General features: G+C 49.5%; 2 protein-coding genes across 2 annotated transcripts in view; both read right to left on the reverse strand.

The window, feature by feature from the left end:
* Positions 1-13,366, reverse strand: part of LOC146421908 (olfactory receptor 14A16-like) — a 180,161-nt gene that overhangs the window by 31,151 nt on the left and 135,644 nt on the right. The window lies entirely within an intron of this gene.
* Positions 11,692-12,635, reverse strand: LOC146421911 (olfactory receptor 14J1-like). The gene has a single exon (XM_085046849.1). It carries the CDS (start codon positions 12,619-12,621, stop codon positions 11,692-11,694), a length of 930 nt encoding a protein of 309 aa, XP_084902975.1. The 5' UTR covers positions 12,622-12,635.

Raw genomic sequence — 13,366 nt, forward strand, 5'->3', positions numbered from 1 at the left:
AAGTATGGTATACACCAGATACCATGGGTAAACTTAATATTGAACCAATCACAGTTACTCTCAAAAACCCAGAAATACCGATTAAAATACAGCAATATCCAATATCTGAAGAAGGCAAGAGGGGTCTGCAATCAGAAATAAAATGATTATTAGAACAAGGTATTCTTGAACCATGCATGTCTCCCTATAATACTCCAATTCTGCCAGTTAAGAAACCAGATGGCAGTTACCGACTAGTCCATGATCTAAGGGAAATAAATAAAAAGACCATTGAGTGATTCCCAGTAGTGGCCAATCCGTACACTATCTTAAGCCAGCTGGGACCACATGATATGTGGTACAGCGTCATAGATTTAAAGGATGCCTTTTGGACTTGCCCACTCGATGTAAGCTGCAGGGATTATTTTGCATTTGAGTGGGACGACCCAGAAACACATATTAAACAGCAACTCCGATGGACTGTACTGCCTCAAGGATTCACAGAGTCCCCTAATTTATTTGGCCAAGCACTAAATCAAATCTTACAGAATTACCAATCAGGACCTGCTGTAAAATTAATTCAATATGTGGATGACCTCCTCATAGCTGGACAGCTCGAAGAAGATGTCCGACGATAAAGTATTAAACTATTAAACTTTCTAGGTTCTCAAGGGCTGAAAGTGTCCAAATCCAAATTACAATTCACAGAACAAGAAGTAAAGTACCTGGGACACCGGTTAATAAATGGGACCAAGAAATTAGATCCTAGTCGGGTCCAGGGCATATTAGATATGCCCCCTCCGAGAACCAAAAAGGAAGTCAGGCAACTACTAGGACTGTTTGGATATTGCAGGCAGTGGATTTTGAGCTACAGCCAAAGGGTAAAATTTCTATACGAAAAGCTAACTCATGATGGCTTGCTAAAATGGACAGAGCAAGATGATGAAGCTTTTCAAGTTTTAAAGCAAGAATTAATTAATGCTCCTGTGCTGAACCTCCCAGATTTAACAAGGCCTTTCTGTCTGTGAATGTAGATGAGGGCATGGCGTATGGGGTGCTGACTCAGGATTGGGCTGGGAGCAAAAAGCCTGTGGCTTATCTGTCTAAACTATTGGACTCTGTGAGTAAAGGGTGGCCCACTTGCTTACAGGCGGTAGCTGCAGCCGCTCTGATGGTGGGAGAGACAATAAAAATCACCTTTGGAAGTGAGATCTGGGTATTTTCACCACATGACATAAGGGGGATTCTAGCCCAAAAAGCAGACAAATGGATTACTGATGCCAGGTTGCTAAAATATGAAGGAATGTTGGTGGCATCACCTAAACTGACTTTAGAAACCACATCCCTCCAAAATCCGGCACAATTTCTATATGGAACCCCCTCCACAGAACCACTGGCACATAATTGTCTTCGGGCTATAGAGGAACAAGCAAAAATCAGGCCTGACCTCGAGGAGGAAGCACTTGGGGAGGGCAGAGAACTCTATATAGATAGGTCTGCCAGGGTGGTAGAAGGAAAGAGAAAATCAGGCTATGCAGTGATTGGTGAAAGCTTTGAAGTACTTCAGTCAGGACCCTTAAGTCCTGCTTGGTCAGCACAGACTTGTGAGTTATATGCCTTGCTACAGGCACTAAAAATCCTGGGCTCCAGTAAGGGGACAATTTATACGGATTCCAAATATGCTTTTGGGGTAATACACACATTTGGAAAAATATGGGAAGAAAGAGGCCTGATTACATCTCGGGGAAAAGAACTAATCCATGAACAGCTAATTAAAGAGATCCTAAAAACAGCCAGAAAACCAGAGCAATTGGCTGTGGTACATATAAAAGGACACCAAAAGGGGATTAGTAAAACTATCCGGGGTAATAACATAGCAGACCAGGAAGCCAAACGTGCAGCTTTACTGAATATAAGAATTGTGAGTAAGCCTGGTGACCCCTGGAGACATCCCCGGTTAAGCTGTGAGAGCTGCAGACAGGATCCTGAAGATGAACCCTGTTATTCCTGCCTAAAGGAATTAGGCTCAATGGATGCATTTGTGTGTAGCTGCTACAATCCTTACAGAAACTACTGCTATGCTTGTAATACAGATACTGAAGATCATGAGAAACTTGCCTACAACCCTTACTGTAGAGATAGAGAATATATCGTGCCCAAGTTACTAATATTTACTGCAAAAGAAAAAGAGAAACTAACACAAACGGGAGCAGTTGAAAATCCAGAAGGGAAATGGATGCTGGCTGATGGGAGGGAGATCTTACCCAAGAGCATGGCACTTCGGGTATTAAAGAAATTACATGAGAAAACACATTGGGGAACACAAGCCTTGGTGGACCACTTTGCCAACAAATATATGTGTCTAGGGGTGTACAACCTGGCTAAACAGATAACTATGGGGTGTATAACCTGTCAAAGAGTAAACAAACAGCATTTGAGAAAAGCAGTCCCAGGGGGAAGGGAGTTGACTCATCGCCCATTTTCACATGTGCAAGTAGATTTTACTGATTTGCCCCAAGTGGGACGATATAAGAACTTGCTTGTTATCATAGACCACCTAACCCACTTTGTGGAGGCCATTCCTACAACTAGAGCCACAGCACAAACTGTTACTAAAACTTTATTGGAACACATAATTCCCAGGTATGGGTTAATTGAAGTCATAGACTCAGACAGAGGACCACATTTTGTCTCTAAAGTATCTAAATTGGTTGCGGATGCATTGGGAATCCGTTGGGAACATCACACACCTTGGCACCCACAAAGTTCGGGGAGGGTGGAGCATATGAATGGAGAAATAAAAAAACAATTAACTAAATTAATGCTTGAAACAAAAATGAGCTGGGTAAAGTGCTTACCGCTAGCTTTATTAAACATCAGGACACAACCACGCTCAGATATCGGAGTGTCACCGTTTGAGATGTTGTATGGAATGCCTTTTGATGCAGAAATCCCTGCAGATCATCCTAAAATCTCTGATGCTCATTTACAAGCTTATATTAATCAGTTGTTTAAACGGAGGGAAAAACTACGACAAAAGGGCTTGGTAGTTCAAAGACCTCCCCTCTGGATACCAATACACAAACTTCAAGTGGGAGACGAGGTACTAATAAAATCATGGAAAGGATCCACACTAACCCCTCAATGGGAGGGACCTTATGTTGTCTTACTCACCACAGAGTCTGCCATACGAACTGCTGAGAAGGGGTGGACTCACGCCAGCTGTGTGAAGAAGTTCACCCGAGACCCGACGTGGCAGGTCATCCCATCGCAACGGCCTGAGGACTTAAAGCTAAGGCTTAAGAAACAATAAGCTTCCTATAACTCACATAAATCCTGTTAACATTCATTTAAAGAAGCCTGCTTACAGTTACGGATCTGAATATGCTCTTGGCCTATATGCACAAGATTATGTGGTTAAATGTTATGATACTAATTGTGATTGTTATCCTTTTGTGTGCTTTGTTTGCAAGGTATGCAATGAAAAGTGGTGGATCTATTGCAGAAAGGGGAGACCCCGATCAGGGGTTTGCCTCCCTTGCTATAAAGCGGAAAGAGCTGAGACAATGCTCAATGTTACAATTGGCACTTAACATGGGCAGATTGGAAAAGGGGTCTAAAGAATGGTGGGAAATTTTTGCCCATGGCATTCACCCCGACTTGTACTGTTATCACTCCAATAAACCCAGACCCATGGTGGCCGAGCTTGTAGAGAGCGAATGCAGAGTCAAACTTGCGCACTTACCCTGCTCGAAAGGAGCAGTCAAACACACAAACTGGATTAGTTACCAGAACCACTGGAAGCAGCGGCACAGGTGCTTCACAGAGGTGTATCCTTGCTGCTGAGAAGATAGACACCCCTGTAGCTGGAAGCAACCCAGTTGACAGGCGAGGCAGAAGGAAACCAAATATGAGAACGCAACCTGGGAATAAGACTCTGAGCTCCTTTTTCACGAAACGGAGTGAACCGGGGTATTTGCCAATCAAATTGGAGAACAATCTGACATTGTTTAAAATATCAAAAGCAGTGAGATCCCCCACTCAAGCCTTGCAAATATATTATGTGTTACTGATAATAGCCTGTTCCATACCAGGTAGCAATGCAACCTTGACACTCTCACACCACCCACACCAACCATTTAAGTGGACACTAGGCAGGTTAGACAAATCTACCGTAATACAAACCCACATTATGGTAGGAGCCCCAGTTTTCACCGTCACCTCGTGTGACATGGTCGATTACTCATCCTGTGAAAACCCAGAAACACGAGCAAAAGGATGGGTGGGACCAAGAGCCTTTTACATGTGCCCTAATCCAAATCCAGCGGACACTAAGAGGGGCCAGATTTGGTGTGTCAAACAAAATTCGTACTGTGCAAGGGACAGATGTGAAACTATAAACTCAGTTTATCCTCCAAGAGCAGGAAAAGATCAATTTATCACAGTCTGGTGGGGACCATACGGGTGCAAACCACCTAAATATAACCGGGGACCTTCTGCCTATAATCCATATGCCAGGAGAGGTTTAGTAGAAGAGAAGAATGGAGTTCCTTGTCAATTTGCAGATATACATGTGGAACAACCCGATGATCCAGGGTGGATAATTGGAAAAAAATGGGAATTTAGACTTTGGATTCCAAGCAACAGTCCCAATAACGAACCGGGAAATGGCCTCAGTCAAGATCCGAAAGGTCTCTTTTACATAGAAAAAGAAATAGTCCTTCCAGACCCACAACCTATAGGTCCAAACACAGCAATCAATCCACGGAATATGCTACCAGAAACTAACATCACAGATTCAGATAATCTATGGAAATTGGTAAGAAATAGCTACTATGCTTTAAATGCTACTAATCCTAACTTAACAGAACATTGCTGGCTTTGTTATAGCTCTAAACCACCCTTTTATGAAGTTATTGCTATTAATGGAAGAGGGACTAAAACCAATGACAGCAATCCAACCCAGTGTAAATGGGGAAGTGACTTAAATATAAGAGCTGGAATCACCTTAGCACAAGTAACTGGAACTGGCACCTGCATCGGTCAAGTGCCACAAGAAAAACAAAGCCTGTGCAGTAAAATTATGGAAAATCCTAACAATCAAAGACCAGCTAGATGGTTGTTACCCGTAAAAAATGCACATTGGGTTTGTGCTAGTGTTGGGGTCACCCCGTGCATACCCTCAAATGCTTTTAAAACCACGGATCATTGCATTCAAGTCATGATTATTCCCCGACTTACTTACCACTCTAATAAATATGTGCTGGATCATCACATGATACCAGAACACCCTTTAATAAGAAGAGAGCCAATCACAGCTATAACTATTGCCACTTTATTAACATTAGGGGCTACTGGAACCAGCACTGATATAGCTTCTCTCGTACAACAAGGAAAAGAGTTTTCCGCACTAAGAACAGCAGTTGATGAAGACCTTGTAAAAATTGAAAGCTCTATTACTGCGTTAGAAAGTTCTCTAAGATCTCTGTCTGAAGTTGTATTACAACACGGAAGGGGTCTAGAGATTTTGTTCGCACATGAGGGTGGATTGTGTGTGGCTCTAAATGAAGAATGCTGTGTGTATGCTGACCATACTGGAGTAGCCCGAGATGCAATGGCAGAGCTACGAAAAGGACTAGAAAAGCGTAAACGAGAAAGAGAGGTCACACGAGCATGGCATGAAAATTGGTTCCAATCTTTTCCCTGGTTAACAACCTTACTATCCACCATTGCTGGACCCCTAATTATGTTAATCCTAGCCCTAACGTTCGGACCTTGCATTTTTAATCATCTAATTACACTTGTCAAAAACCGTTTAGAAGCAGCACATCTATTGCCTATTACAATACAGTATGAGGGCATTCCAGTTAATGAAGATTTGGCTCTCGAAGATGAAGATGAGTTATAGACAAGTTGGTCACCACTGTCAGAGCCTGGATTATCATCCAGACGAACTCGTGAACTAAATGAACATGAGAGAGGGGGGGAATTGTAATAAATTACAATCAGTTTAGTTCACAAACTGTTTGAAAAGGGTGATAAGCCTTAAATTGCCTTTCCATTTATTTTTCTTTTTGCTGTTATAAAAACGATTCTTGCTTTAAACCAATATACTTAAACAAGTGGCTCTGCAACCCCCACAGGATGCTTACAAGCGGCATTTGCCCAACCCCCACGAGACAGATACAAAAAGAATTTGACTCAGGGGCCATAAAACCGCCCCCTACCAAGAGCCCTGTGCAACCCCCACGGTGAGACCATCCCAGGAGGCCAAATAACAACCACTCAACGCAGAGCACAACAGTCTAGACGACTCAGCAGCCAATCAAGGATTCATGAAGGGACGCCAATCAAGGCATACGGAGGGAGTGGGATACGAAAGGGTTATAAAAGTTAGTCCTCTGTAAGCCGGGGTGCGGTGCATAGAGGTATGCTTGAACCTCTGCCCGTCCAGCACTGTCTTGACTGATATCCGCCTGCTTTTAATTAATAAATTCTTTAATTGGATCTATGTCTCTGATTGGATAATGAGGCTCAATCTATAACAAGCGCCAGGAGGGAAGGTTTGGCGTGGGCTCTTCCCCTTGGCCGGGCTCTCCCTACAGCCAGCCCTGGCCTCCCCTGCTCGCACAGCCCAGAGGTGCAGCCAGCAGCCGCTGGCGCCAGGCTTTGGAGGGGGCAGAGGGCTGGGTGCTGCCCAGGGAGCTGCTGTGCCGCCCCATTGCACAGCCCAGCTGGGCTGGAGCGCCATCGGCACCCAGCTCGGGGCCGGAGCAGCCTGGAGAAGAGCCCACATGGCCTCTGGGTGCAGCAGTGGGCAGGAGCACAGCTGCCAGCCCCACGCACTGAGCGCCGTGGTCAGGGACCTTCTCCAGGCTGAGGCTGGGGCTTCCCAGACATCCTTTGGGGCTTCCAGGCACTCCTTACCAGGCACTCGCTGAACTTCCACAGCTCCTTCTTCTTCACCAGCTTCTTCATATCTTTCCTCTTCAAGAACTCGGTCACCCGAAGCAGTGTTGACCAACAGACCTGGAGAAAACCCTCTGCTAGCTGGAGACCTGGAGAAAACCCTCTGAAGACCATGGGGGGAGCAGGAGGTCCCCATGCAGCCCATGGAGTCCACAGGGGTGCAGAGATCCACCCACAGCCCGTGGGGAGGTGCCCACGCCAGAGGAGCAGGTGGATGCCTGGAGGAAGCTGTGATCCAGTGGGAGTCTCATACAAAGAGTTAAAGCTGCAAAGGCCTTGCAAGGGAGAGAAAGGCCTTGCTCCTGGCATGGAAGCAGCCTGGCCTCGGCTCGGGAGAGTCTGCACCCTATGGACAAGAGAACTCCTGTTGCAGCAGAATTCAGGCGAGATGCTGCTTGTGAGATTGGACACACACCAAAGAAATTCCCAGAGGACTGTCTCTCGTGGGAGGGACCCCATGGCTAAGCACAGGATCCCTCTCCCTGATGGACTGACCGGAGAAAACCCCTTACCCTGCCCCCTGCCTCTGCTGTTGGTTGGAAGGAGGGAGGGGGATGAGCAGAAAAAAAGTGTCTTAAGTGGGAGAGGGGGTTGAGTGAAAGAATGGTGTCTGAAAAGCTTATTTTTACTTCTCATTTATCATCCGACTCTATTAGGTTAATAAATCACTTTGCAACTTTAAGTTTTCAACCTGTATTTGCCCTTTTTTGGTGCATCTCTTCCACCACTGCCTTATCTGAACTCAGGAGTCCAGTGTGTGTTTATCAGGTTTTTTTCCCTCTTCTCCTGCACAGCTGCAGCAAGGGAGACCAGAAGGAGCAAATATAGGTGCCTGGCATTTAGCCGGGGTCAAACCTCGGCAGTTCCCCAAGGCCCTGCAGTGTCACAGTGTCTGCTTGGTTCTGTTGGGCTTCTGGAATCTCACAAGGGTTTCCTTGGTTCTGCAATGTCACAATGCCTCCTTGGTTCAACAAGGCCCCACAGTGTCACAGTGGACTCCCTGGTTCCATTTAGCCCCACAGTGTCACAATGGCCCCTTGCATCCCTGGGGCCCTGCAGTGTCACAATCATCACAGAATCAACCAGGTTGGAGAAGACCTTTGAGATCATCAAGTCCAACCTGTGACCCAACACCACCTTGTCACCCAGACCATGGCACCGAGTGCCACATCCAGTCTTTCCTTAAACACCTCTAGGGACTGTGATTTCACCACCTCCCTGGGCAGCCCATTCCAATGCCCAATCACCCCTTCTTTGAAGAACTTCTTCCTAATGTCCAGCCTAAACCTCCCCTGGTCCACTCTTGTCTTCTCACTGTTGCCCAGGAGAAGAGCCCAACCTCCACCTGGCTGCAGCCTCCTGTCAGGGAGTTGTAGGGAGTGATGAGGTCTGCCCTGAGCCTCCTCTTCTCCAGGATAAACAACCCTAGCTCCAAACTCAGCCACTCCTCACAGCACTTGTGTTCCAGACCCTTCCCCAGCCTAGTTGCCCTTCTCTGGACATGCTCCAGCCCCTCAATGTCCTTCCTAAACTGGGGGCCCAGAACTGGACACAGCACTCGAGCTGAGGCCTCACCAGTGCCGAGTACAGGGGAAGAATCACTGCCCTGCTCCTGCTGGCCACACCATTCCTGATCCAGGCCAGCTGCCATTGGCCTCCTTGGCCACCTGGGCACACTGCTGGCTCATGTCCAGCCTGCTGTCCATCAGTGCCCCCAGGTCCCTTTCTGCCTGGCCACTGTCCAGCCACTCTGTCCCCAGCCTGTGGCACTGCAGGGGTTGTTGTGGCCAAAGTGCAGGACCTGGCACTTGGTCTGGTTAAACCTGACATTGTTGGATTTGGCCGCTGGATGCAGCCTGTCCAGGTCCCTCTGCAGAGCTCTTCTACCCTTCAGCAGATCCACACTCATACCCGAGTTGGTTTCACCACGGTTCCAGCCAGGTGGGGATTTGTCTCTTCTCCTGGGCAAGAGTGAGAGGATGAGAGGACACAGACTTTAGCTGCTCCAGGGGAGGTTTAGGCTAGACACCAGGAAAAAATTCTTCACAGATTGGGTGACTGGGCATTGGAAGGGGCTTCTCAGGAGGATGGTGGAGTCACCATCCCTGGAGGTGTTTAGGACTGGATGTGGCACTCAGTGGCATGGTCTGAATGACTAGGTGCTGCTGGGTCAGAAGTTGGACTTGATGATCTTAGAGGTCTTTTCCAACCTGGTTGATTTGGTGATTCTGTGATATTTGTGACACTGCAGGGCCCCAGGGAAGCAAGAGGCCATTGTGACACTGCAGGGCCTAGTGGAACTAAGAGGACCATACTGACACTGTGTAATGCATGGCATCATAGAGCCAAGGGGCCATTGTGACATTTTGGGTACTCGTGGAACCATGGAAGCCACTGTGATGCTGTGGGGCCTTGTTGAACTAAGGGGCCATTGTGACACTGCAGGGCCTCCTTTAACATAAAGGCAACTGTGACATAGCAGGGCCTTGTGGAACTAAGGGAATCCTTCTATCACTGCAGGGCCTTATGGAACAAAGGGGCCACTGTGACATTGTGGAGCTAAAAAGAATAAGGAAGACTGTTTTGACACAGTGTGGCCTTTGTGACACTGCAGGGCCCCATGGAATCAAGGGCCAGTGTTACTAAATGGAGCCTTGTGGAGGTACGGAGAGCACTGTGACACTGTGGGACACTGTATAACCAAGGGGCCATTGTTAAACTGTGGGAATTAGTGGAATGAATGAAACAATTTTGACACTGCAGTGCCCCATGGGACCAAGAAGCCATTTTGACATAGGGGAACCAAGGAGATCATTGCTGCCCTGTGAGACCTCAGGGAATCAAGGGGGCATTGTGACACTGCAGGGCTTTGAGGAACCAAGGGACATTGTGCTGCTGTAGAGACTCATAGAATCATGGGGCCCATGGTGAAACTCTAGTGTGTAAAGGAATTGTGGTGACACCAAGCTGGGTGTGAGTGTGGATCTGCTGGAGAGCAGGAGGGCTCTGCAGAGGGACCTGGACAGGCTGCATCCAGGGGCCAAATCCAACAATGTCAGGTTTAACCAGACCAAGTGCCAGGTCCTGCACTTTGGCCACAACAACCCCTGCAGTGCCACAGGCTGGGGACAGAGTGGCTGGACAGTGGCCAGGCAGAAAGGGACCTGGGGGCACTGATGGACAGCAGGCTGGACATGAGCCAGCAGTGTGCCCAGGTGGCCAAGGAGGCCAATGGCACCTGGCCTGGATCAGGAATGGTGTGGCCAGCAGGAGCAGGGCAGTGATTCTTCCCCTGTACTCGGCACTGGTGAGGCCTCAGCTCGAGTGCTGTGTCCAGTTCTGGGCCCCCAGTTTAGGAAGGACATTGAGGGGCTGGAGCATGTCCAGAGAAGGGTGACAAGGCTGGGGAAGGGTCTGGAACATAAGTGCTGTGAGGAGTGGCTGAGTTTGGAGCTGGGGTTGTTTATCCTGGAGAAGAGGAGGCTCAGGGCAGACAAGGTGCTGTTAGGTCACAGGTTGGACTTGATGATCTCAAATGTCTATTCCAATCTCATTGATTCTGTGATTCACCGAAAGCACCCTTGGAGCAGCTGCAGGATGAGCCCTGGGCCTCCTCTTCAGAAGGTCCAGCAGCCCATGGCCCTCAGCTTCTCCCCACAGGCCCCAAAGCCCATCCTGTCAGTCCTGCAGAGCCTCTCCAGCTCCTCCTCACTGCCCCACAACAGGGAGCCTCACAGCCACACACAGCAGTCCAGAGGTGCCCCCCTGGCCTGTGCTGCCTCTGGCAAGGGAACAGCACGAGGCACTGCAGGACCCTGCAGACAATTCATGAAGCACTTGTAGGATGATCCTGCTCACCAAGGGATGTTCCCATGGTGCCAAGTCAGGAACTGAAATGGGGAGTGGGGCCAGAGAGGAAAGGGCAAACAGGGATGGGAGCTGGGGGAGAGGCCAGGGCTGCCAAGGGGGGATGTTGTTGGCAGCTCCATGAGGACGCTCTGGGACGCTGCCCTGGGCTGTCCAGCGCAATGGGGATGGATCAACCCCTGCTCTGCTGCTCCTTCCCGGCTCCCCCAGGCACCTTGCAGAACCCCAGCCATGCTGTTTGCCCCCAGCCTGCCCACGGCCACCCTGCAGCTGCACACGGGAGTTTTCTCTGCTCAGCATTGGCCTGGGCGTGTTCTGGAGAGAGCCTGGGCAAGGAGCCTCGAGCCCCCAGGCCCTGCCCTGAGGCGTCAGCTGTGCCCCAGCAGTGCCCATGGCCTGTCCCTGCTGCAGCCCCGGCACTGCCACCCCCAGCACTGGCAGCGACCCCGAGAGCACTCAGGCCCTACAGCAACACGAGGGGCAGCAGGGCAGCGGGGCAGTGGCACGGGAGCAGCACTGGCAACACCAAGTGCTGCTGCTCCTTGGCACAGCTGCTGTGCCACCCCTGATCTGCCCCAGCTCTGCACACAGACATTGCTGCTGCAGCTCCACAGAAGGGAACAAAAAGGGAATCTCTGGTGAAAACTTGGCTGGGAGATCCTTTAGTTTGTTTAAAGCCACTGAGAGCACAGCTCTTTATTGACTCAGTGTGTGGTCACATCAAAGGTGGTCAGAAACGAAATGACAAATGGCACATTGACCTTTATTTGTGGATTTTAAAAAACTAACTTGAGGAGAAAAACTCCACAACCAAACCAACAAGAATTATCATATATGACTCACATCACACGTGATCTGCAGAAATTGGAAACCAGTTTAATGTTTCTGAAAGTGTCCAGTCAGTCTCCACACTGCAGTTTTGAGCTCCTGGTTCCTCAGGCTGTAGATGAGGGGGTTCAGTACTGGAGGCACCACTGAGTACAGAACTGACAGTGTCAGATCCAGGGATGGGGAGGAGATGGAGGGAGGCTTCAGGTGAGCAAACATGATAGTGCTGAGGAACAGGGAGACCACAGCCAGGTGAGGGAGGCATGTGGAAAAGGCTTTGTGCTGTCCCTGCTCAGAGGGGATCCTCAGCACAGCCCTGAAGATCTGCACATAGGAGAAAACTATGAACACAAAACATCCAAACACCAAACAGCCACTAACAGCAAGGAGACCAAATTCCCTGAGATAGGAATGTGAGCAGGAGAGCTTGAGGATCTGTGGGATTTCACAGAAGAACTGGCCCAGGGCATTTACATGGCACAGGGGCAGGGAAAATGTATTGGCTGTGTGCAGCAGAGCATTGAGAAAGCCACTGACCCAGGCAGCTGCTGCCATGTGGGCACAAGCTCTGCTGCCCAGGAGGGTCCCATAGTGCAGGGGTTTGCAGATGGACACATAGCGGTCATAGCTCATGATGGTGAGGAGGAAATACTCTGCTCCTAAAAAGAAGGAAACCATAAAGACCTGTGCAGCACATCCTGAGTAGGAGATGTCCCTGGTGTCCCAGAGGGAATTGTGCATGGCTTTGGGGACGGTGGTGCAGATTAAGCCCAGGTCAGTGAGGGCCAGGTTGAGCAGGAAGAAGAACATGGGGGTGTGCAGGCGGTGGTTCCAGGCTACGGCGCTGATGATGAGGCTGTTGGCCAGGAGGGCAGCCAGGGAGATGCCCAGGAAGAGGCAGAAGTGCAGGAGCTGCAGCTGCCGTGTGTCTGCAAATGGCAGGAGGAGGAAGTGGCTGATGGAGCTGCTGTTGGACATTTTCTGTCTCTCGACATTGGAAGCTGTTGAAGGAGGAATGACAGTGAAAATTTAGGGAAGATTTCTCATAGAAAAGTCAAAGCCCTTTCTCATAGACCCTTCCCAGCCACTAAACACATCCCCCTTGTATATGTCTTGAGCCCTTCCTTCACCTTGGTCATTGGAGCCCTGGCTGCTGCTGGCCAATGTTGTGTGAGGAGCTGGACCTTGACCTGCAGGGCAGCTCGGAGTCAGCCGTGCTCCCCCAGGCAGTGCAGGGGACAGTGAGGGCAGGGACCAGTCCTGGTGTTTAAACTTGGACATGGCATCTGCTCCTGAGGCACAGGAGCTTGTTAGAACCAGCACTGCCAGAGCAAAGGGATAGGGATTGCAGAAGGCAGAATGAGAGATTCTGCTGTACCTCGAGGTGAGGCTTGGCTGTGCTGGCTGCGAGGGGACACAAGAGCTCTGCTGCTCAGGGCAGCTGGCAGATCCCCTGCCCTGGCAAAGAGCCCTCAGGGCTGCAGGAGCTGCTCTGCAGGACAGCCCTGGGCACCCCTGGCTGCACCCCCACCTTCCCAGCCTGCAGCCATCCCTGGCAGCAGGAGCTGTCCTGCCCTGTCCCTCTGACGGTGCCCAGGGCAGCCCTGCTCTGCAGCACATCCTCCCCCAAACCAGAAACGGCAGCAGAGCCATCCTTACAGTCATATCAGTGCTGACATGTGTCAGCTTTAGGAGATCCCTGCAGCCAGAGACTTACTGTGTC

Source organism: Lichenostomus cassidix, unplaced genomic scaffold (assembly GCF_008360975.1).
Source record: "Lichenostomus cassidix isolate B80296 unplaced genomic scaffold, HeHo_3.0 HiC_scaffold_46, whole genome shotgun sequence".
Lineage (NCBI taxonomy): Eukaryota > Metazoa > Chordata > Aves > Passeriformes > Meliphagidae > Lichenostomus > Lichenostomus cassidix.